This window comes from Bos indicus x Bos taurus, chromosome 3 (assembly GCF_003369695.1).
Source record: "Bos indicus x Bos taurus breed Angus x Brahman F1 hybrid chromosome 3, Bos_hybrid_MaternalHap_v2.0, whole genome shotgun sequence".
Taxonomy (NCBI): Eukaryota; Metazoa; Chordata; class Mammalia; order Artiodactyla; family Bovidae; genus Bos; species Bos indicus x Bos taurus.
The window spans coordinates 23,859,146-23,884,498 of NC_040078.1; the positions used below are offsets into that span (position 1 = coordinate 23,859,146).

General features: G+C 46.2%; 1 protein-coding gene across 3 annotated transcripts; it reads right to left on the reverse strand.

Moving 5' to 3' along the window:
• Window positions 1–6,417: 6,417 nt before the first annotated feature.
• LOC113888503 (3 beta-hydroxysteroid dehydrogenase/Delta 5-->4-isomerase) lies at window positions 6,418–16,404 on the reverse strand. 3 transcript variants are annotated; one of them, XM_027535608.1, is made up of 5 exons: window positions 15,936–16,025; window positions 15,430–15,528; window positions 11,922–11,952; window positions 11,149–11,313; window positions 6,418–7,636 (listed from the first exon to the last, which is right to left on the reverse strand). In XM_027535608.1, exons 2-5 carry the CDS (start codon window positions 15,436–15,438, stop codon window positions 6,825–6,827), a joined length of 1,017 nt encoding a protein of 338 aa, XP_027391409.1. In that variant the 5' UTR covers window positions 15,439–15,528; window positions 15,936–16,025; the 3' UTR covers window positions 6,418–6,824. The 3 variants fall into 3 exon arrangements, with proteins under 3 accessions (XP_027391409.1, XP_027391408.1, XP_027391406.1); XM_027535607.1 differs by lacking the exons at window positions 11,922–11,952; window positions 15,430–15,528 and adding an exon at window positions 16,293–16,404 and having other exon boundaries at window positions 15,936–16,156; XM_027535605.1 differs by lacking the exons at window positions 15,430–15,528; window positions 15,936–16,025 and adding an exon at window positions 14,466–15,420 and having other exon boundaries at window positions 11,922–12,016.
• Window positions 16,405–25,353: the final 8,949 nt, after the last annotated feature.

Sequence of the window (25,353 nt, forward strand, 5' to 3'; positions counted from 1 at the left end):
ATCTGGAGACAGGGCAGAGATTGGCAGGAATTTAGTCTGGAGAGGTAGACAAGGGGCTAGCTCTTAAGATTTTTTCTTTTAAAATGGAATTGTAGTTGATTTATAGTGTTGTGTTAATTACTGCTATAGAGAAGTGATTCAGTTATGCACACATACATATATATATATGTGTATGTATATATATGTATACACATAAATATACATATACATACATACATGTATCCCTGAAGGAGGAAATGGCAACCCACTCCAGTACTCTTGCCTGGAGAATCCCATGGACGGAGGAGCCTGGTGGGCTGCAGTCCATGGGGTCACTAAGAGTCGGACACGACTGAGCAACTTCCCTTTCACCTTTCACTTTCATGCACTGGAGAAGGAAATGGCAACCCACTCCAGTGTTCTTGCCTGGAGAATCCCAGGGACAGGGGAGCCTGGTGGGCTGCCGTCTATGGGGTCGCACAGAGTTGCACACGACTGAAGTGACTTAGCAGCATATATATATATACATATACCTACATAGAAATGTATATATGTATGTGTGCAAAACTGAATCACTTCTATACAGCAGCCATTAACACAACATTGTGTTAATATATGTGTGTGTGTATATATATATATATATACACACAGTCATTTTTAAAAATTCCTCTATTATGGTTCATAATAGTGAGACAGGCCTGGGACCTGGGACACTTTGCTGCACTGTGGCAATGCTTGCACCTGGACACACCTCTCCTCAAGAAATAAAATACAAAGGAACTATACAGGACTAGGGGTTCTGTCCTGGGGCAAAAATAACTGGGGTTCAGCTGGGGCAAATTCTGGATCCAAAAGATACAAAGAAATAAAAAAAAACTGCCACTTTTGAAGAGCCTTGAGGAAAAGTTGGGGGTGGGGAGCATGCACCCTGCACACAATATCACCAAAAGGGTGGGCACAGCACCTAAGCCACCCCTTAAACCCAACCCCTGGACACACCCTACCCTCACCCCATAGAAGGAACAAGCTTGCCCCCCCAGCAGGGGAACAAGCAAGCAAGGGAACATGTTGTTTGTCCTCGTTCCCCTTTGCCGCAGCAGGGACCCCAATAAAGCCTTGCTTGAATTTCTCATCTGGCCTCTAGTCAATTTCTATTGATTGGGAAAGGCCAAGAACCCTGTTTGGTAGCAACAGGATATTGAATATAGTTCTCTGTGCTCTACAATAGGACCGTGTTGTTTATCCTTTCTATATATAAAGGCTTAACATCTGCTAACCAGTTATCCTCCCCCTCTTCCTTCCATCTTGGCAACCACCAGTCTGTTGAGAAGTTTTCTGTGTTGTCTTAAGACACTCAGGATTATCCTAAGAGTCCTAAGGCTCCTCCACTGGATGGTTTCACAGAAGAGAGTGACATGGTCAGTTTTTATGTTGGATGGATAACTCTGGCAAAACTACCGAGAATGAATTTCACGGATAATGACTCTGAGGCAGGGAGGCCTGAACCAGGCTGGGTTACCAGGGAGGTACACAACACCTTCGGGAGGTGTCTGGGAGGTGAAACCCATAAGATTGAATGATAGGCTGGAGGGAGAGTAAGGGAAGGCCACTGAGATCCCTGGCTTCAGGAAGTGGGTACATGGGGTGCTCACTCAGGCCTTGCCCAAAGCAGCATCTGTTCTGCCTCAGGCTGGCCTCAGCTGCCCTGTGTGTTCCCTTTGTTAACACTACATAAATCAAGCCTTTATTTCTTGCCTACATTCTTGAAGTAGCCTTTTAATCTTTTCCAATCCATTCTACACATCGCTGCCAAAGTAATCTTCCAGGGACAGTTGAACAAGAATCTTTAGTGGTTTCCCACTGCATACTGAATAACCTCCACATTCTATAGTCTGACTACCCATATTTGTTGTTGAGGGGCATGGGGAGAGGGGGCAGGTATGGAGACAAGCTCCTTGTTCTTAAAGAGTTAATTTTCCAGAGACAGTGAGACATGTGACATGCAGTTAAATGTCACATGGCCTCTGGAAGGGGAAGGAAGGCAGTCTCCTACAGGTGACCCAAGGCAACCCATTGTTTTTCCAGTTGTATCCTCCATTCTCCCCCGCATCTGCTCTTTCCACACTGGTCTCCTTGCTGCCTGAAAATGACTCCCCTCTCTCACCTCTGTATCTTTCCTGTCTCTATCACCTCTGCCTGGCATATATTCCCCCACGTTTCTACCTGTTGAAGTCCTACCCATCTGTCAACATTAAGCCCCAGTGCAAGGGCTCTGTGGAGTACCCTACCCAGAGAGGACCCTCCAAAAGCATTTTACCTTTCTAAGGGCACTTGGTACATTTTACTGTGCACAGAACTCACCATGTCTCATATTTTATTACTTCCACTAGACTGAGAGCAGAGATGCAAAACCAGAAGCCTTAGGTGTCAGTCCAGCCCACAGATGTGTTTTGTTATTTTGAACTCTTTTTTAAAATCAAAATTAATGTATTGAAAATTATAACCTATATCAAACATACAGAAAAGTATAGAAGATAATGTTATGTATACTCGAGACCTAGCGCCAAAAATGAACAGATTGCCTTCAACCCCTCACCGCCCATTTTTAAGAAATAAGCTATTACACATAAAATTTGAGCACTAACCCACACTGGTCCCATTCCCAGAACTGGTCTTCACACTGTTTTTAAAATTTAGAATAAGTTGACAGTATTTAGAAATCAAAAGATTTCACATAAAAAATGAGGAACCTTTGCTTTCCTTGAAGAGTCAGAAGATCTGGTGACTTGGGGTATATTCCCACTTGAGTAATGGGAAGGGGGGCTCTGTGACTGCTGCCCCCCCCCCCCCCCCCCCCCCGAGACAAAGTATGTGCTCCCTGCATACCACATTCCTCACCACTCCCTGAGGCCTCTTAGCTCTTGCCTGCCTCATTTACACATGGTACCTGGCTCCTGCAGGCATGTGAGTTTGCCATCTTTATGTAAGATCTTTGAAGTCAAAAGCTTTTTATTACTGGAACTGAACCACAACTTGCTGGATGACCTTGAGCAAGTTATTGACCTCTCTGTCTCCATTTCCTCATATATCAGGCTAGGATAATAAGCCTACCTACTTTTGGATGTTGACCGAGTATTATTATATATACATATGGGACTTCCCAGGTGGCACTAGTGGTAAAGAACCTGCCTGCCAATGCAGGAGATGCAAGAGATGCAGGTTTGATCCCTGAGTTGGAAAGATTCACTGGAGGAGGGAATGGCAAGCCACCTCAGTATTTTTGCCTAGAGAATCCTATGGACAGAGAAGCCTGGTGTGCTATGGTTCATAGGTCCATAAAGAGTCCAACATGACTGCAGCGACGTAGCAGGCACAGGTGGTGCTAGTGGTACAGGACCTGCCTGCCAATGCAGGAGACATAAGAGATGAGGGTTTGATCCCTGGGTTGGGAAGATCCCCTGGAGGAGGAAGTGGCAACCCGCTCCAGTATTCTTGCCTGGGAAATCCCACAGACAGAGGACCCTGGCGGGCTACAGTTCATGGGTCTGCAAAAAGTCAGGACTGAACAACTGAGCACACACACACTCATATAAAGTGTGTTAGAACCATACTTCATTCATAATTTTGCTGGTTGAGGTTCGCATTCTTTTATCCAAAACCCTCAGGGCTAGATATATTTTGGAATTCAGATTTCTTTTGGATTTTAACAAGGTAATAAGGGTACGTATCATATATTACAGTACACCCCAGCAAGATCCAGGTTAGCACCTTGTCATTAAACACACTGAAATTTCTGCAGGAAAAAACCTGGAGTACACATGAAGTGTGATCCAGACCTAAATTGCTCCATCCATTCTGGGGTGGGCCAGGCTGCCTACAAGCATTTAGGCCTTCAGGGAGAAGGTAGGTCTCAATCCCAGAGCTCCCAGATTTTGACTGTTTGGGGGATATTTGGGATTTCTTAGGAGAAATTGTGAGGTTGGGTTTTGTCATTGTCCTCATCTGTTTGTTAATAAAGTAATTGAGAATATAGTAGTTGTCCTGCAGTTTCCACCACAGCTGTCGGGTCTGCCTTCCTCCAGCCCCTTTAGGTCCTTTGTTGCTTTTCTGCCCCTCCTTCCCCAGGCCAGTCACCCTCCTGCCAGCTCCACCTCGGCCCTCTCTGAGGCTTGCCTCCTCAAGCTTGGGGGGCAGTCTAAACTACCTAATCTCCCCTGGCAAACCCTTCTCACCTGGCGGACCTGAATCCTCTCTGCCCTCCCTCCTCCTCCTCTCTGCCAGCCCCACCCCGCCTGCCCCCACCACTGCTCAGCTTCTTCCCGCTGCCTGGACCCGCTCACTCACTTCCTGCCTAAGTCCCATCTCCCTCCTCCAAGACCTAGCTGCGGTCCCACCTCGTCCTTGAGGCTTTTCCCAGTAACTTCTGTTCAGCTCCGTTCTCCAGACTCAGTATCCAGAGCACTTAACCTGGTGGCTGAGCACGTAGCTGGCTTTCGTTCACTCATTCGGCCGTACCCCACGCAGTCACCCAGGTGTGTGTCGGGGTGGGCGGGCGGGGAGGGGAGTGGTGCTGCCGGGCGGTTTCCTTCTTCCCTCTGGGTCTCTGCTGCCCCCGTGCGGTGCTTCCCCTGTAGTGCACCTAGGGCTCCTGTGCACGAGCTCGGACCACCCCGCGCGGGTGTCAGGGAGCCCAGTGTCAGTAAGGACGCAGCTTCGTTGGTCAAAGCATTCCCAGGTCTTTATGCTTATTCAGTAGAGACCAACAGCCGGGCAGATCCGCTCTCCTCTTTCTTCTCTCACACCAGCTTGCCCTCACCGCCCTCCCCTGGGAGAACAGCTCTGGCGGGTTTATGTTTGTGGGATTTCACTAGACTAAAAACGGCTGGAGGGAACTTTTGTCTCAGACTCCACCACCCTCCTTTCCTTCCTTCCTTATCGGCATAAACATATGAGGGTTTGCATATCACGAGGCTGGACAGAGGCTGCCTCTTGTGTTTTGTGTACTGGAGGAAGCGGGTATTCCATCTCTCACTTTGTCTCACCCCTGGGACCATTTACTGATCTCCCAGGGCTGATCCTCTGTCCCTTGTTTTTTAAATTTTTTTTCCCCTTTGGGGTTTTGAAGGTGATGAAACCTGTTCCTCCGGGCCAGAGTGCTTTCCCCCTTTTCCCCTTAAGAGTGAATACTTAAACAATCTCCTTCGCATCAAATTCAACTGAATTCATAATCTGTAAATTCCCTGGGTAAGAGAGAGGCCATGTTGGTGTTGGGTGTGACTCTTGTAGCTGTGGCTCACAAAGACAGGCGACCCCCGGAGTAGAAGAGACAGCCCCACCTCCCCGCCCCCGACCCCTTGCCCCCACCCCCCACCCTCCCCGGGCCACCTCCTCTCCTGCTTCGGGTCGCAAGGTCCTTGTTGGTCTGACAGGGTCTCTTTTGACTGCCTGTCCTCCAGTCAGTTAATGAACATGTCATCATTTAAGTCCCCAAACATGTCTCGATTGGCCTCCCTTCCTCGGGGACCCTGAGAAGGATGAGAGGGCTAGTGGTTAGGGAGCGATGGAGGGAAGGGAAAGAGGCTGAGGAGCAGAGAGGGAAGGGGAGAGAGGAGGCAGGGTGAGGGAGAGATGGGGAGGAGGAAGGAGAAGCAGGAGGAGCAGGAGCTAAATCTGGAGGAGCTAAATCTCTACTTTTGCACCGAGTGGGAGAGACATTTTCAGGGACATTGACATCTGTTCCCTTTACTTGCCTAGGAACCCGTCATGTGGCTTCACCGTGATTTGAAAGAACGTTGGATTATTGACTTCTGAGTTACCGGAGTGGCCAACACACGCATCCATCCACGTGTGTTCTAGGGACCTTCAAGGACACTGGCACTGGCAGTGAGGCTGGCTGCACCTCTGCCTCTCCCTCTCCTCCTGGCTGACGAGGGTAGGAAAACCTCCCAGATTCCATGAGGGGCTCTCCTCAGTCCTCCTCTCCTCAGACACCTGCACAGGACCGGGCAAGAAGGAGGTGACCCAAGAGATCTGGGCTCTCCCAAGAGTCAATACTCCATGTCCAGAGCTCCCGCTGCACCCTGGCAGCTCATTCACCAGCAGGAGACACAATTCAGTGGCAGATAAGGGTTTTCAAGTTTTTCTGGGTTAAATGTCCTGGTCTCTCACTAGTTAGTGTGATTGTGAACATGTTTCCTTATTCATAAAAGGGAATAGCCAGTCATCCCTACCTCGTAGGTTTCTGGTGAGGGTTAAATAAGTGAGTCATTCAGTAGGTGCCTAAAACATAGTAAGTCCTCGTCAATCCCATTGTCCACTTCCCCAGCACTCTGCCCAACCTAGTCCCATGCTGCTTCTCTGAATAGGAAAGGCTGATATCTGGAAATGGAGGGGAAAACAAAAGAGACTGTTTTCACGTAAACCACGGCTTCCTCCAGATTAGTCATGAAAATGTTGATCATTTTTATTGAGCTACATGAAGGAATATGAACTTTTAAAAGAAATGCTTCCACATTTAACAAAGAAAGTGGGACTAAGAGGCAAAACTCGAAGTTACAAGAAGCCCAAATAACTCAGAATCTGCCACTGAGATTTTGGTGCCAGCAGCTGCAGCAAATCACCTTGTCTGTCCCCTGGAGGCGGGTAGGGAAGAAAGCTCCCACTTGGGCCATTGACAGACACAGTTTCTGGTGGCGGAAGGCAGATAGTAAGGTGAGCATCTTCTAAAAGGGAGGCAGGAGGACCCAGGCTTGTGTCCGTGTTACTTTCTGTATGAAGCCTCAAGGGGAGCCCTCGATAGACATCTGCTAACTAATGTCCACGTTCCCATCATTGTCACTCCCAGGTCAGTGAATCTTTGTTTTCAGGGTCTCTTTGTGCTGTTTCACCAGGGAGCCAATCCACTCCTTGGTTTTCTGCTTGGCTTCCTCCCAAGTGTAGAGGGGCTCATACCCCAGATCTCGCTGAGCTTTCTTATAGGAGAAGGTGAACACGCTGTTGGAAAGAGTCACTAGGTGGCGGTTGAAGCAAGGGTTATATTTGTAAATTGGACTGAGCAGGAAGCTCACTATTTCCAGCAGGAAGGCAAGCCAGTACTGCAGAGAAATAGGAAGGCTCATCCGGGAATCCAGGCAGAAGCCCCATTCTTTGCTCAAAGTGTAATTGAGGTCATCGTAGCTTTGGTGTGGCGTGTCGTCTGAGATGTAGTAGAACTGTCCTTGGATGTTTGGGACCTTTTTGGGGTCCCTCAGGGCCCTCAAGGCCAGAATGTGGGCCCAGGCCACATTGCCAACATAGACTGGGTTGACTCTTGAGAACTTGCAGTGATTGGTCAGGATGCCGTTGTTATTCAAGGCTCCGTGCATGTAGGCAGAAAGGAATGGGCTCCCCTCCCCGTAGATGTACATGGGCCTCAGGGCACAAGTGTACAAGGTGCCACCATTTTTCAGAGCCCACCCATTAGCTCCCAGCACAGCCTTCTCGGCAAGCTTCTTGCTGTATGGGTATGGAGAGGACCATGCCGATTCATGATGCTCTTCTTCACGGCCGTCTTGGATGATCTCCCTGTAGGAGTTGGGCCCAGCCACTTCTATGGTGCTGGTGTGGATAAAGACCGGTACGCTGGCCTGGACACAGGCCTCCAACAGCAGCTGGGTACCTGCCCGAAGGAAGCACACCATCAGTGTCAGGACACAGCCCAGGCCCAGCCCTGCCACGGACCGTGTCTGCCCCTCGTCCTGAAGTGCAGTGGCTATTACATGTGAGCAGTGCATTATCTCTGGCTAAGATCCAACCATGCTAAAGCCGTAGGACAAAAGCGAAAATGAAAAGATGAAAGGAGAACAAGACTTGGGTTCTGGACCGCAAGCATTTGGATTTCATGGACTTTGGGGATTTACATGGAACATGTTTGTACTTTTAATGTTGGAAAAGAACGAGTTGCCGCTTTATATTTTGCACAGTAACGAGATTTTAAAACGATCATTTGTCATCTCCAGCACCTCATTAAAGGTGGGCTGAAATGAAAAAGTGAAAGTGCTAGTTGCTCAGTCGTGTCTGACTCTGCGACCCCATGGATTGTAGTCTGCCGGGCTCCTCTGTCCATGGAATTCTCCAGGCAAGAATACTGGACTGGGTGCCATTTTCTTCTCCAGGGGATCTTCCCGACTCAGGGATGAACCTGGGTTTCCTGCATTGCAGGTGGCTTCTTTACCATCTGAGCCACCAGGGAAGTCCTAAAGACAGCTGTTGTAAACTTAAAAAAATTAGGAGGCCATACTCTTAGGATAGGGACAACTCTGGTCCATAGGAGGACAGTTGAAGGACTCACATCTCTCTCTCTCACACACACACACACACACACACACACAGAGTTGTATGTAAGTAATGTGAGCATGCACGCTAAGCTGTTTCAGTTGTGTCCAACTCTTTGTGATCCTATGGACTGTAGCCCACCAGCCTCCCTGTCCAGGGGATACTCCAGGAAAGATGCAAGTAATATATACTCTTAAATATAAATTGAATTGTTGGTATTTTCTTATCTTTTTTTTTTGAAGACCAATAAAAAATTGTCACAAGGACTTTTTGTCACTGAGCAAATGAACGGTGAGGAGAAGCTGGAGATCCGGACTGTGTTTCTGATTTTGCTTCTTGCAAAGGCCACTCCTAATTCTGGCTATGACTTCTTTTACGGAGGAATGAAAAACTGAGGTGGTAAACCTTTTCTCAATACTAGTCTTCTGGAGCCTGGCAATGGCTTTATATGTTGAGCCTGGTGAAGAACCAGAAAGGAGTGCGCCCTCTGCTGGTAATATCTGTCATGGGAGGATCTTGTAGAATTCCTTAACCTGGGGAGAATTTTAGCTCCTAGAGGTAACCCAGAGTCTTCCCTGCAGGAAAGAAATGATTTCCTGGAAAAAACATCACTTTGGAGTGGTATTTTAAAAAAAAACCCTCTAAATATCTTTGTGCAATTTGATTTTCAGGAAAGACAGCCTCGTTAAAAACATTTAAATCTAAAAGCAGAGATATTTCAGAGCTAATGGTAAAGAATCTCCTGCCAATGCAGGAGGCGAAGGAGACACAGATTTGATTCCTGGGTCGGGAAGATCCCCTGGAGAAGGAAATGGCAACCCACTCCAGTATTCTTGCCTAGAGAACCCCATGGACAGAGGAGCCTGGTGGGCTGTGGTCCATGGGGCCAGAGTCGGACACGACTGAGCCACTGAGCATGCACTCACGTGAACTGCACAAGAAGAAATGACCGCGATTGTGAAGCATTTTCTAAACCAGAGAGTGATGCAGTGATCCTAGTTTTAGTCGATGGAGGCCTCCAACTCTTCCCAGGGATTTCAAATCCCCAATGCTGGGAGCTGTGGAGAGTAGGAAATTATGGAGTAGGGGAGCTGAAAACTCAAGACCGGTTAGCACTCTCTTGGCAGTGTGGGGGTAACCAGGGGCATGGCTAAGGCAAAACTAGAAAGGGTCTTTTTTGAGACTGTGATTTTAGGCCAGAGACGCAAAAGCAAAGAGTTGCTTTAGAAAAAGAGTCTCTGTGTAGACTAATTCTGGTGGGCAGGGTGTGGAAGGCAGATGCGCTGGGGGTTGGGGTGCTGTGGTCCTAGAGAGACTGGCCTCCAGGGATCAGAGGAGGATACTACACAGCAAGCCAATAAGGGATTTCAGCTAATTCCTTGAGCGAAGTGTCTAGATTTTAAGTCGATTGGAAAGTCACAGTTCAGAGAGAGCCAGGAAGCATTTAAGGGATAAGGATCTTAAGATGCTATACTTTGGACACCTGGCTAGGAGCTACTCTTCAATAATAGACCTGGTGGGACTTCCCTGGTGGTCCACTTCTAAAGCAGGAGGGCATGGGTTTGATCCCCGGATAGGGAACTAAGATTCCGTATGCCATGTGGCACACCCCAGAAAATGAACAACAACAACAACAACAAAAGACCTGGTAGTGAGCTGAAGCTGAAGCTCCAATACTCTCATGACCTGATGCAAAGAGGTGACTCATTGGAAAAGACCCTTATTCTGGAAAGATAGAGGGCAGGAGGAGAAGGGGGTGACAGAGGATGAGATGGTTGGATAGCATCATTGACTCAGTGGACATGAGTTCGAGCAAACTCTGGGAAACAGTGGACAGGGAGACCTGGCATGCTGCAGTCCACAGGGTTGCAAAGAGTCAGACACAACTGAGCAACTGCACAAATGAACTGAAGAGATGGTATTATGGATAATGTAAAACTAGTCTTGTTAAGAAGATACTACAGGAAGACCAGAGCTGGCTAATTCTGTACTGCCAGACCACTGTGAACCAGCTTTGGTAGTTTTCTTGTGAGGAACTCTTCTCGGGGGTGAGCAGAAATTCTCTCAACGTTCTCACTACCCTTATAATCCTTCCTTTGCAGGAAGTCTTGCCTGAAGGAAACCAGCCCAGAGCTGTGGCCCATTACTCCTGACCTGGGAGCATCTTATATCACAAAGCTGTTAGTTAGTTCTTGGCTGTCCTGTGACCCCCAGCTTATAACCACACAGAAGGGCTAACGTGATGACCAAGGAAACACTTTTAAGTTCTGGTTCCAATGCAGTGGAGGCAGGAGGTGGTCGGAGAACAAGAGTTTGAGGTTGGAGCTGACTCAACACTTGATTGGACCAGCAGAAATGTTTTTGTGGCCTTTGGACTTACCGAGGTGTGGGTTTAAATTCTAGCCTGTTCACTCCTCTCCACAGGGCCTTAGACAAGTTATTTAGCCTGTCTCAGCCCCAGTTTCCTCATCTAAAAAACTGAGGATGATGGCTATGAGTCTGTTGATTGGAAGAAAGTATGTGAAAGTGTTAGTCGTTCAGTCGTATCTGACTGTTTGCGACCCCACAGTCTATAGCCCACCAGGCTCCTCTGTCCAAGGAATTGTCCAGGCAAGAATACTGAAGTGGGTTGCCATTTCCTCCTCCAAGGGATCTTCCTGACCCAGGGATCGAACCAGGGTCTCCCAAGTTGTAGGCAGATTATTTACTCTCCAATCCACCAGGAATCTCTGTTGGTGGTGATGAGCAAAAATGCTTGGTGTCCACCCAACAGGTGTTCACCAGGCGCCCCCTCCCTTATCCTGGCCTCCCTTATCACTGGCCCACCTCCCTCCAGCTCCACCCAGGATCCTGTACCTTTCACATTGACGTTCATGATGGTCTCTCGCGGGACAGCATTCCTGACGTCAATGACAGAGGCGGTGTGGATGACCACTGAGGTGCCCTGGCAGGCCCCCTTCAGGCACTGCTCATCCAGAATGTCTCCTTCCAGCAGGGTCAGCTTGATCTTGCTCTGGAGCTCTGTGTGAACAGGAGGCAGGTCACTGGAAAGCTCTCTGCATCTGAAAGTTTCCTGATAAAGGTGGCATTTTACCTAGGTCTTCAAGGATAGGTAGACTGAGGGGAAGGAGAGATCGGGAGGAGAGGTGAACAGCCCATGGAAGGAGCAAGTCAACAAGGGCATAGCAATCAGAATGTGCAGCATTTCTTGAGAAACAGCAAATATCTCTTTCCATCCCATCTCCTTCCAAAAACATAAAAAAAGAGAGTTTGAGCTATGAGGAGTCATGAGTACCTGGAACACGAAATTGTGAAAGAGACTCATGCGGCATGTATAAAATTCATTAAGGAAAGAATTTGCATTTAATTCAAATTAAATGCAATGGGGAATCAGGTATGGATTTGGAATTAAAGGAGAAATGTAAGCAAGAATTGTGGTGTAGGAAGCAAACCCCTGCTGCAGTATTATAAAGCGGATCAAGGTGGGGGGTGGCTAAGAAAAAGCAAGGTGACTGAGGGATTAATCGGGCCATGGCACCACAGTTTACATGACGAGGATTGGAACCAGGGATCCAGCAGAGGGAGTTGAGAAGAGAAGAAGTACAGAAGGTTTGACTTTCAGACCTTACCTTCCAGGTCCTGGTTCTTACTGGAGACGGGCTGAGAGGAAGAGTCAAAGGCAGCCCGAGTTTTTTCCTCTTGAGTGATTAAGAGCATGGTGGTGCTTTTTAACAGGAATTTAGAATGAGCCCCAATGCTGAATTTAACTGCAAGAGCTCTTATTAGATATCATCAAAAGCAGATATCAGTGCTGAAAATGAGCTAGCCACCAAGGGACTAACATTCTGACTATCTTAGCCAAGGATCACAGAGATGTCATCAGGGTCTCCGGCTCCTCTGAAGCCCAGGGAGGTGGCACAACATCATCACCTCAGATTAGTGTGGTTGCTCAGCTGAGTCCTACTCTGTGCGACCCCACAGACTGTAGCTGGCCAGGCTCCTCTGTCCATGGGATTCTCCAGGCAAGAATACTCGAGTGGGTAGCCTTTCCTTTCTCCAAGGAATCTTCCCAACCCGGTGGTCGAACCCGGGTCTCCTGCATTGCAGCCAGGTTCTTTACTGTCTGAACTACCAGGGAAGGCCCACCTTAGATTAGCCCATGAAATAAATGCCACACAAAGAGCTTAGATAAGTACCCTGCACTTATTTTGTGCTATTTATTTCACACATGACTTTCAGCTTTCTAATTTCCTTCCCCAGCCATCTCATGAGACAGGGATTCCAATTTCCACTTTACAGGCAAGGCCATCCAGGCTCAGAGGAATAGTCTTAAGTCACACTTCTAATGAAGGCTCCAGCCTGCCCACCTGCCTTCAAGCCTTGCTTGCTATCCCATCACCCACTTGCAGGACAGCAGATCAGTTCAGGATCAGTCAATTTAAATGAAATGGGCAATGGAGGCCAGAGAACAGCGAGAGAGAAATCCAGAGTGAAAAGTCTCCTGCATTGCAGGTAGATTTTTTTTACCACGGAGCCACCAGAGGAGCCAGCCAGACAGCCTGGGTTCAAATCCAGTTTTTCCATTTTCCAGGTGTGGGACCTTGAACAAGTTAATTAACCTCTGCTACATCTGGTCTGTATGTTTGTGTCCCCTCAGATCCATTGTTGAAATCCTAATGTGATGGTGTTAGGAGTTAGGGGCCTTTGGGAGGTTATTAGATCGTGAAGGTAGAGACCTCATAGATGGAATTTCCTTCTTCGGTTACAACTTGGTAAAACCATCTGCTCTCCTTTAAGCCTGTTTGAGATTAGCTCCGCCCCAGCCCCTTCCACTCCCAAAAGGCCACAGAGTGGGACAAAGGCAGAGGAGTTAACTGGAGAGCAGAATTTTCTGATTGTGTCTCCACCTCTGCCCTGCCTGTCCCTTCCCCTTCCTCTCTTTCAAGGCTGACTTCAGCAGACTGGCTCAAAGGCCAAGCGAGGAAAGACCGCTCACCCATTAGTCTGCAGGGATGCAGAGTGACAAGCAGAGGGCGCTGTAGATGCCTCAGCTGGAACCCCTAGCTCCCTCCTCCTCCAAGCCTCTGTGGGCTTGGCCAGTGTTTTGCATAGACTGAATATGCAGTGTAAGCTTACCTGTTGTGAGCGGGGTTGGAGGGAGCCCCAGAGAGAAGCTACTAGACAGACTAGCAGTTGAGAGCACAGATACTGCAGCCAGACCGTGCGTGACTCTTTGCAACCCTATGGACTGTTGCCTCCAGGCTCCTATATCCATGGAATTCTCCAGGCAAGAATACTGGACTGGGTTGCCATGACCTCCTCCAGGGGGGCCTCCCTGACCCAGGGATCGAACTGGTGTCTCCTGAGGTGGAACCTTGAACAAATTAGTTAACCTCTGCTATGTCTGCATGTTTCTGTCCCCTCAGAGCCATCGGTGAAATCCTAATTTGATGGTGTTATGAGTTAGGGGCATGTGGGAGGTTATTAGATCATGAAGGTAGAGCACAGATAGGATTAATGTTCTTATAGAAAAGACCCCAGAGAGATCCCTCATGCCTTCCACTGAGAGAGGGCACAGCAAGATGGTGCAGCTATGAACCAGCAAGAGACCTCTGACCAGAACTTGACCCTGCCTGAATTTTGGACTTCTAGACTTCAGATGGCTCAGTGGATAAATAATTCACCTGCAATGCCGGACACACAGGGAGTGCAGGTTCGATCCCCGGGTTGGAAAGATCCCCTGGAGGAGGAAATGGCAACCCACTCCAGTATTCTTGCCTGGAAAATCCCATGGGACAGAGAAGCCTAGCGGGCTACAGTCCATGGGGTCACAGAGTTGGACATGACTGAGTGACTAAGCGCACACACACACAGACTTCAGAACTGTGACCCATACATTTCAAATTATAAGATACCCAGCCTGCAGTATTTTGTTACAGCAGCCTGAATTGACTGGATTCTTCTATGCCTGTATTCTCATAAAAAAAAAAGAAAAAAAATAAACTGAAGCTCTGTTACCCATCCCAGAGAGAGGGTTGTGATGAGGAGCGAATGAGTTGACACACGTAAGATGCTGGGCACAGCGCCTGGCACAAAAGGGACCCTGTAAGTATTCTCTATCATTATCTTGACAGAGGCCCCTGCCCACCCACCACAGCACCTGACTTATTCACCTTGGGAGCTGTTCCGCTAGGTTGAGCATCACTCTCTCTGGGCATAAGTCATCAGCCTGCATATATTGCTGGGATGTAGGGATTACCAAAGGTTGGTGTTAATCATTTGTGAATTTTTTTAAAAAAATCAAAGACACTGTTGAAGCAGAGGGTAGAGGAAACAGACATTTGCAGAGGTCGGGGAGGGGAAAGGAGAAGAGAGTGATGGGCAGGGGCCAGGAGAGTGAGCTGGGGAGGAGGACTTTAAGTGGGGACGGGGGTCCTGGGCAGCCAGGGCCTGTGTGTAGATGGCCAATCCACCGGGGCTGGGGAGGGGAGACAGGGAGTTGGTTTGGGGGCACACAGGCGGGAAATGGGAGAGACTGAAGACTCACTTTGTCAAGAGTTGGCCCTCGGGCCATTGACTGGGGCTCGTCTGAGCTCTGCTCCCCATCGATCCCAGAGACTTTGACAAGTCGCTTTACCTTTGCGGACTTCAATTCCTCATTGTCCAGGCGGGTGTTACCCTCTCCTACCTTCCTCACAAGGATATTTTGAGGATCCGGGAGCAAAGCAGATTGGAAAATACACTATAAATCAAGCGTTTGCCTTGGCACTATGGGCAGCAATCAGGAAAGAGAGCCATGAGCTGCTTTAGCAGATTCTGTAGTCATGTCCTTGTGATGATGAGGAGAGAGGCAAATAGTACAAAGAGACGCACAGGGAATCCCCTCGAGGTGTGTCTCCATTCAGGCTGCCTCTAGTTCTCTTTCTGGCTTCTTTGTTGCATGCCTGTGCATCCTCTCCTCCCCCCTCTTTCTGGCTCCTTCTCTAATTCCCTCTCTCTCTCATTCACACACACACGCTCACAGAGACACACACACACTCACACACTTCACCCCCTCTTCCTTCTATTTCACCTTTAACAGAGATGCTCAGTGAAGCCACAGAAACATAAGGGCAATCAAGAAGCTCTGGAACTCACTGGTGGCATCTCCAGGTTAACAGCACTGGCTCACTCTTTGCAGACGGTACACAACAAGTAACAAGTTGAAACACTGAAGACTCGTGGACAGGGAGAAAACTGAAACATGATTTTCTAGATGAGAAGAACAGACTCTAAGTGTCTGGTCCACCGCCCACCCTCGCACCCTGGGTCGGGGCCCCTGACCCATCTGGGACTGCACCATGTATTACCCTACCCCGTCTTCTGACACTACTTGTGATTACACCATGGTATTACTCCATCTGTGATCTTCCTTTCTGATAACAGGATTAGCCTTGATTTGGCTACCATTTTCCTTAAGCTGCTAGACAAGAACCCCCTCCCCCACACCCACATAAGTCTTCAAAGGGAGCTACACGCCCATGACTCGAGCTTCAGTTCAGTTCCGTCGCTCAGTCACGTCCGACTCTTTGTGACCCCATGAATCGCAGCACGCCAGGCCTCCCTGTCCATCACCAGCTCCCGGAGTTCACTCGCTTACTTACTAGAAAATTCCTCCCGAACTTCTGGTCTGAAGACTTTGTCTAGCACCCGGATTTCCTGCAGATCCTTCTCCTCCACCAACAGGCAGATGATCCTCTGGCCCAGAAAGCCTCCTCCTCCGGTCACGAGGCAGCTCCACCCTGCCATGGCCAAATCTGAGCACTGAGAAACGCTCACCAGGAACCAGAAAGCACTGGGGGGCAGTTTGGGCCAGAGGACGATGCTGGAGAGATCCACAAAGACAGTTCAAGTGATTCCGTGCTCATAAAGATACACTGTGTTCCTTCTATTCCATTTTTGCAAAAATCCCTTGTGCCCACCTCCCAGGAGTAGCAGAAAGAAAGTGAAAAAGCTCTAACCGGTCAGATTGTGGCAAGCCAGATGAAAGCACCCAGGTTCTGATCTCCAGATCTCCAAAAGACGGGACTGGAGAGAGCTTTATATGCTGCTGCCTCTGACTCAGCCCACTCAGCCTTGAATTCTTACAGTGTACACATTGCTCACATCTCCTCACTTCCTCTCCAAGCAGTAGTGACCTTTACCTTGTAGCCCTCATTCCTCTAAGGCATAGGAGGAGAGAGCAAGCTTCGAGGCCACAGCGCGATAAAGATTCTTGATTCTACCCTCAACAGGGCTCCTGGCAGTCAGTGTCTGCTGCCTGGGATCCACCGTCTGTGAACTTAAATGGGACGGGGCGAAATCTCCAGCACTGTGAACTGTTGCTTCATGCAGCAAAGACATCTGGAGGGCGTGGGGGTGAGGTGGATCCACGGTAGCCTGTTGTCTCCTCTGTCAGAGTGTTCTTTGAAGTGTTGCTGTTTTGCAGAGTTTAGAGTTTAGAAATTTGCAGTGATGGAAGCTCCAATCACTAAATTCGGTGGAAGGCAATTTTCTTTCCCACCCAACATATCTGGATCCTCAGTTTCTTTCCCCCTGCAGAGCTCTGGGTTTCTGGAGGAAAAGCACCGTTGAAGGGAAGCTATCTGGTGATAACTGTCTAGTTCTATGACCTGTACAACGTGAGTAGGTATATGGCTGTTAGCATAACTATCTCCACCTTGGTCCCTTACAGTTTCTCCTGTCCTTTCACTAACCCTACCCAGGACTGTACAGTGAACCACTTCTCTGTTATCAAGGGTTTTGTTTTTTTTTTTTTAAAGATATTAGTTGTTGTTGTTATTTGGTCACTAAATGGTGTCCGACTCTTTGTGAACCCATGGACTATAGCCCAACAGTCAATGAAGATTCTCCAAGCAAGAATGCTGGACTGGGTTGCCATTTCCTTCTCCAGGGGATCTTCCTGACCTAGGGATAGAACCTGGGTTTCTTGTGTCTCCTGCATTGGCAGGAGGATTCTTTACTGCTGAGTCACCTGGGAAACGCAATAGATACTGCTTAATAACTGTTAGGGCCAAATGGCCTCTAGGCTCTGTTAGTCCCAAACGACAATGAAACTATTTGTATTCCTGGCACCCATGAAACTAGTTACCCTTTCATAAATACTAATTTAGGAATGTATGTCTTGTATGCAGGAGTTCCTAGCACCTACCTCATACCCTAGGTTAGTTATAAAATTGTCCCCATGGCCCCTCAGCAATGCTGAGTACGTGTGTGAATGCTTGTGGGTCATTGTCCACCAAACCCTACTCTGTAAGTTACACTCTGATAAACTGATCCAACGATTACATGGAGCTGCCTGCTTCACTTTTCCTTCCCAAGATGTCTTCTCAATTTGATGGGCATGCCTCCAACAGTAGGGGTCTGTAGCTGTGGGCCATAGTAGCTTTTATTATGAATGTTTGCACTCAACCCACATTTGGTTTGCAAAAACACTCTCAGTAGATTCTTGAACGGATGATACTTACATGGTTCAGAAGCCTATACCTCAGAGATGTCCAAATACCACTGCCATCAGCATCTCAAGATACTGTCAAAAGATTGAGGTGTAATTTACGTGCCTTAAAATGTCCAGATCTTAAACGTTAGTTCAACGAACCATTGCAATTATGTACAGCTATGTAAGAAACCACCCAAAACAAGATCTAGAATGTTTTTTTTTTCCCTGCAAAAAATTCTTTCCTGCCCATTTTCAGTCAATTCCCACCCTTCCAACCTACCCCAGAAACAACTACAGTCTGGTATTTAGTGGATAGATATTCTCCTAACTTTTCTTCTAAAGCCTTCATCATTCTGGATGTATATTTAAATATAGAATTCATCTAAAATCAAGTTTTATACACTGCATACAGGAAATTTTACTATTGTATTCCTCTATTGTCTATCTATTTTCTCTCATCAATATCTCGTTTTAATTATTTGCTTGCTTTTATGTACTTTGTGTTTAATTTATACTTTTCAAGTTTCTTGTGGTCGAAGATTAGATACTTGATTTCTTCTTTTTGACAACGGGCATTTGCATTTAAAGCTAATTTCTGTCTAAGCACCATATTACCTGCAACCAACAATGTTTTTTTTTTTTTGGTGGGGCACACATTGAAGGCATGTAGGATCTCAGTTCCCGGACCAGAGACTGAAGCTGCAGACTACCGTGGAAGCACAGGGTCTTAACCACTGGGCCACTAGGGAAGTCCCTTAGCAGTTTTGTTACCATTCAGGTAAAAATATTTTCTGACTTACCTGTGGTTTCTTCCTTAATGCATGAGTTATTCCTAAGCATGTTGTTAAATGTCAGAAACCAGAGATTTTCTAGATAATGTTATCAATTTCTAAGTTAATACTATAGTGGGCAGAGAATATAGCCCGTATGATTTTGATTTTCAGATATTTATTGACAGTTGTTTGGTGGCTCAGTACAAATGGTCTGTCTTAGTGAAACGCCACAAGCACTTGAAAAGAATTCTTTAAATTGCCAACAGTTGCAGAGAGTGATGCTTTATAAGAGTGGGTTTGACACCCTCCTTCAGGTCTCCCCCTCTTCCTGCGTTGTGGACATCCTCCTCTTGTCACTTGGGACTTGCTCCCAATGCCTCAAACGCCCTTGCTTGGGAAAGGCACTGAGCTACAGCGTCTTCTTCTCTGAGCACTAACTAAAGGCCCTCGGTCTCACTGAGACCTGTGGCGCCTATCTGAGGTCATCAAGATGCCTCGTACAGCTTTGCCTGCTGTGGGGATGCTGTAAGTGGGCATTTATACCTCCTATCCCCTCCAAGGCTGCGGCTGAAGAGCTAATTCCCCCAGCTCTTGGAAATGTTGGAGGCTGGTAGATTTCATCTAGTTTCTCTCTGAGGATTGCCTTCAGCCAAAGAACCAGTGGAACAAGAGTTCAGAGTTGATGAGTGGAATTGATAAACTGTGTAGATGGTGAGAGATAAAGGGGAAGGCAGACGGGGGCCAGAACATTACTTTTGTTTTGTTTTCAGACATCTTTGCTGTAAAACAAATTTACATGACATAAAATTAACTTATTTTAAGTGTACAATTCGACTATTTTAAGTAAAATTATGAACTTGTATAACCATCACCATAGTCCTATTTTGGAACATTTCTGGGTTTGTGTATGTGCGTGCGTGTGTGTACTAAGTTGCTTCAGTCGTGCCCAACTTTTTGCAACCCTATGGTCTATAACCTGCCAGGCTCCTCTGTCCATGGGATTTCCCAGGCAAGAATACTGGGGCGGGTTGTCATGTCCTCTTCCAGGGGACCTTCCTGACCCAGGGATGGAACTTGAGTTTCTTACGTCTCCTGCATTGGCAGGTGGGTTCTTTACTGCTCGTGTTGCCTGGGAAGGCCTGGAACGTTTCTATCCCCACTAAAAGATCTCCTGTACCCATTAGCAGCAACTCCTCATTCATGCTCCCCAGCTATGTGAAAGTCGCTCAGTCACGTTCAACTCTTTGTGACGCCATGGAGTATACGGTCCGTAGAATTCTCTAGGCCAGAGTACTGAAGCAGGTAGCCTTTCCCGTCTCCAGGGGATCTTCCCAACCCAGGGACTGAATGTCTCTCACATTGCAGGTGAATTCTTTACCCCAGCTGCAGACACCCTTTAATTAACTTTCTGACTCTATAGATTTGCCTTTTCTGAACACCCTATAGGTAGAGTCATACAGTGAGTGCATGGTCTTTTGTGTCTGGCTTCTTTTTCTTACCACGACACACTTTTGAGGCTCATCAATGTTGCAGCATGTATCAGTATTTCTTTCCTTTTAGGTGTCGAGTACTATTTCATTGTATTGATCTCCCATATTCTGTTTATTCTTTCACCAATTGATAGTTGGGGTGTTTCCACTTTTTGTACTATTATGGATAAAGCTGTTAGGAACATTCCCATACAAGTGTTTGTGGGGATGTATGTTTTCATTTCTTTTGGGTGGATAGCTAGGAGTGAAGTTGTTGGGTCATATGGTAAATTTATCTTTAACTTAAGACATTGCCTAACTGTTTTCCAAAGTGGTTGTGCTCTCTACCAGTACTGGGTGAATATTTCAGTTTTTCCACATTATTGTTTCTTCATATTCTTCAACTGATATTCTCTATTTTTTAAAAAAATTATTTACTTCCGGTTGCGCTGGGTCTTCACTGCCTTGCACAGGCCTTGTCTAGTGGTGGCAGTGGGGGTTACTCCTGTGGTGCATGGGCTTCTCCTTGCGGTGACTTCTCTTGTTGGCGAGCATAAGCTCTAGGCGCACAGGCTTCGGTAGTTGTAGCACGTGGGCTCCGAAGCTGCGGCTCACGGGTTCTAGAGCGTGGGCTGGGTAGTTGCAGACATGCGTTTAGTTGCTCCGCAGCATGTGGAATCTTCCTAGACCAGGGATTGAACCCAGGTTCCCTGCATTGGCAGATGGGCTTTTATCCACGGTGCCACCAACGAAGTCCAGCGTTGTCTATTTTTAAAATCATAGCCATTCTTGTGGGTAAGAAGTGGTATCTCATCTTGGTTTTGATTTGTATTTCACTAATAATGAGTGATGCTAAGCATGTTTTCATATGCTTATTAAACATTCCTATAGCTTTTCGGTGAAAAATCTATGTGATTCTTTGACCATTTTAAAATTGGGTTATTTATCTTTTTGTTTTGATTTGTAAAATATTTTATATTCTATATCAAGTTCTTTCATAGATACACGATTTGAAAATATTTTTCCAAGTCTATAATTTATCTTATCATGTTATTGATAATGTCTTTTGTTTTAATACTTAAAGCATTTTTTTTTTTTACAATTTTGTGTTGGTTCCTGCCATATAACAGTGCAAATCATGCATAATGACACATACACCCCTTCCCTCCCTAGTCTCCCCCCTCCCCCGATCCCATCCCTCCAGGTCGTCACAGAGTGTCAGACTGTGCTCCCTGTGCTCTACAGAAACTTCTCACCAGTTGTCTGTCTTACACCTGATAGTGTGTATGTTGATGCTGCTTTCTCCGCTCTTGTCGCTCTCTCCCTCCCAACTGTGTCCACAGTCCATTCTCTACATCTAAGTCTCCTTTCCTTCCCTGCAAATGCTGGAGAGAATATGGGGAAAACGGAACCCTTCTACACTGTCAGTGGAAATGTAAACTGAGACAGCCATTATGGAGAAATGTATGGAGATTCCTTAAAAAACTAGGAATAAATCTACCGTATGACACAGCAACTCCACTACTGGGCATATACTCTGAGAAAACCATAATCCAAAAAGACACATGTGCCCCAGTGTTTATAGCAGCACTGTTTACAATAGCCAGGACACAGAAGCAACCTAGATGTCCATTGACTGATGAATGGATAAGGAAGATGTGGTACATATATACAATGGAATATTACTCAGCCATAAAAAAGAATGAATTTGAGTCAGTTCTAGTGAGGTGGGTGAACCTAGAACCTGTAATTCAGAGTGAAGTCAGAAAGAGAAAAGCAAATATAGTATATTAATGCATATGTATGGAATCTAGAAAAATGATATTGATAATGTCTTTTGAAGAATAAATATTTTTAATTTTGATTAAGTCCCATTTTTCCATTTTTTTTCTTTTACCACTCGTGTTTTTGTCTAACTCAATGTCGGGAGGTCATGAAGATTTTTAATCTATTTTTTCTTCTAAGAAGTGTATGGTTTTAGCCTTTACATTTATGTCTATGATCGATTTTGAGGGGGTTTTTGCATGTGGTGTGAGTTAATGGTCTAGTTCAGATGGTCAGTTGAAAAGATGTCGAGTAACTTCAGTGGGAGAAAATGATAGCCTTTAAACAAATGACTCTGGGACAACTGGACTGTCCTCCATCCCCTTCAAGACTGAGATTTGTACCTGTTCAGGGAAGGTCAGAGCCTGTTAAGTAAGGCCAGGCCCATCTGGGTTACCCCCAGTTGGCATTGGAGTTTGGGAAGAACTCCTCAATATGACGCAGCATGGGTTGAATAATATGCTGTATCAGGGACACTCACAAAGGCCTAAGGTCAGCAAAGGAACAGAGGGCATGAGTCCCCCATCCTTCTACCCTACACTGATTGATGCATGAATGTTCAGGAAACTGCCAGGCCTGCAGTATGGGTCTGTATTCTAGTGTGGGGACACAAGCTTCCTTTATTCGATTTTTTTTTTTTTGATATCCCATTAGCACAAGAAAGCAGGCTAATCAGTAGAGGAAAATACATCCTGTTGGTGCCAAGCAGTCTGAATTTGGAGTGCCAGCTATTTATAAGTTATATGAGGGGACTTCCCTGATGGTCCAGTGGCTAAGACCCTGTGCTCCCAATACAGGGGGCCTGGGTTCGGTCCCTGATCAGGAAACTAGATCCCACATGCTGCAACTAAAGATCCTGCCTGCCACAAGGAAGACAGAAGATCCCATATGCAGCAACTAAGATATGGTGTAGACAAATAAAATAAATAAATAAATATTTAAAAAATAAAAAAATACCAATTAAAAATAATAAATTTTGAAAAAGAGTTGTATGGGAAAGACAACTGCCCAGCACCTGGAGTCCGTGGGGCTCATAGGAAGTGTTTCTCTCTCTTTGGGAAGAAGTCACTGTTTCCAAGGGATCTATTCATGGTACAGTCTCTCATGCTGGGAAGAGGGAATTCCTTTACCTGGATAAGTTGTGAAAGTCCTGGGCCACTTAGGACAATTAAGTTCCTTGTGCCACAGTTCTAGAGAGGCAAATTTGGAAAGAGAAAGCATATGATAATTTTTTAAGCCACAGGGTTAGGTGAGATACTATACGGAAAGAATGCTTGTGGATACAAGGAAAAGCCTCAGAACTGAAACCCGGGAAAAACTTAACAACATATAGAGGTTGAACAGAGGAGGACGAGCCAGCTAAGGTGATGGAGCAGGAGTGGAGTAAGGCAGGAGGAAAATCAGGAGAGTATGACATTAGGAAAATGACATGAGGGAAGTACTTAAAGAAGGAAAATGTGGTCGACTGTGTTGGATGTTGCTGAAGCATCAAGTGCAATGAAGAAAACAATTGACCATTGGTTTTGACAACGTGGAGTTCATAAGTAAGTTGGTAAGATCAATTTCCATGGATTTCGAAATTCTAATTGGAGTATGTTGCAAAACAGATGACGTCAATAGAGCGACTACAAAAAAACACTGGGTCTTGTTTTTAGATCCACTCTGACAGTCTCTGTTTTTTAAATCTTATTTGGTGTATTTAGACCATTGATGCTTAAAGGAAGTATTTATATAGCTGGGTTAATATCTATCATATCATAAGAAATAACAAGTGTTGGTAAGGATATGGAGAACAGGGAACCCTCCACTGTGTATTATTTGTGGGCATGTAAATTGCACCCACTACAGAAAACAGTATGGAGGCTCCTTGAAAAACTAAAAATAGAACTACCATATGATCCATCAGTTCCACTTTTGGGTGTTTATCCAAAGAAAATGAAAACACTAACTTGAAAAGATTTATGCATTCCCCCATGTTCATTGCACCATTATCTACAATAAACAAGATACGCAAATAATCTAAATGTCCATCAGTGGGTAAATAGAAAAAGGAATGGAGAGTTAGTATATATGGAGAGTTAGTTCAAGGAACTGAACAATACAAGTGTGTGTCTGAAACACAAGAATCTGGGAGAGGGTGGAATTAGATGAGGTTGTCAAGGTGAGCTGGGCCTTGACATGCATAGTCTTGAAGTCGTGATAATGATTTTGGCTTTCTCCTAAGAGCAATGTGAAGTCAAAAAAGAAATCTGAGTCATGCAGTGGCATGATGAGAATTACATTTTTAAAAGGTCACTTTGGCTCCTGTGTGTAGAACAGATTAGTGTAAGCTAAGAAGACTCAGAGAAATCCATTGGGAAAGGAGTTTGGAAGTGTAAGACAAAGGATGGTAACTCACTCTCAAGTAGTGATATGGAGACAGAGAAAAGGTGACAGGCGCATTAGCAATAGAAGGAAACATTGCAGTCCTTCTAAACCACATGCCAGGTACACATGTTATGGTCTGTCTGAGTATAGCCACTGGCTGGTGTGTGATACTCCCTGGAAATCCACGATTTTAAGTAGAATGTGCTAGTTCAGATTCATACCCCATGTTCTATGCTGTGTTGGTTGATTTTGTAAGAGGCAGGAGATGGACAGTTTGTAATAATGTCGCAAGGTATGTGTTTTGCCTCCTGGAGCCAGCAGAGGGTAGGCAGCGTAAGGAGTGTAAACAGGTCAAGAGTGCAGAGGAAAGGCTCACCCACTCCCTGCAGGCCCATTGATTTAAAAGGTTAAGCGTCTGCCAAACCTGTAGCCTTATCTAGTCTAGCTGAGCCACTCTTTCTAGACACTTGACAGGACTGTTAACAATCATTAAACATATTTGATTAGTGAAAACTTTCCTCTAAACAGTCCCATGAAATGTACCACATCATTGAAAAAATGCATTAACCCTTCTAAATTCAGTACCAATAGCTCAACACAGAACCCAGTGTAAATATACCCTAAGTATATGATAACAAGGAGGGGTACCAGATAGGCAAAGGGAGAAGGAGTATGAGAACAGTTTGTCTGCTCTACTTAATATCCGATACTTGTAGCTTTCATGCTATGACATCAGACTTAAGTAGATGCAACAGACTGTATGGTCTGCAGTGCTTAAATTTTACCATCTGGCCCTTTAGAGAGAAAAGCGGTCTGTCTCTAAATAGAACCTGTTCAAGAGAGTAGTAGGCTTCTTTTTTATTATTCGTTTATTTACTTCTGGCTGTGCTGGGTCTTCGTTCCTGCGCGGGCTTCTCATTGCAGTGGCTTCTGTTGTTGTGGAGCACAGGCTCTAGGGCACCTGGGCTTCTGTAGTTGTAGGCACATGGGCTCAGTAGCTTTGGCTCTCAGGCTCTAGAGCACAGGCTTGGTAGTTGTGGCATATGGGCTTAGTTGCTCCGAGGCATGTGGAACCTTCCCGAACCAGGCATCAAACTGGCATCCCTTGCACTGCAAGGGAGATTCTTATCCATTGGACCACCAATGGGAA

Bases quoted from the DNA above. Each gene is read 5' to 3' on its own strand.
- LOC113888503 (XM_027535605.1), bottom strand. From the start codon at position 14,527: ATGCAGGCTGATGACTTATGCCCAGAGAGAGTGATGCTCAACCTAGCG. The intron at 12,017-14,465 runs GTGAATAAGTCA...CCTGTTAAAAAG, and splicing joins CTAGCGGAACAGCTCCCAAG to CACCACCATGCTCTTAATCA. The intron at 11,314-11,921 runs GTAAGGTCTGAA...CTGTTCACACAG, and splicing joins TAAGAACCAGGACCTGGAAG to AGCTCCAGAGCAAGATCAAG.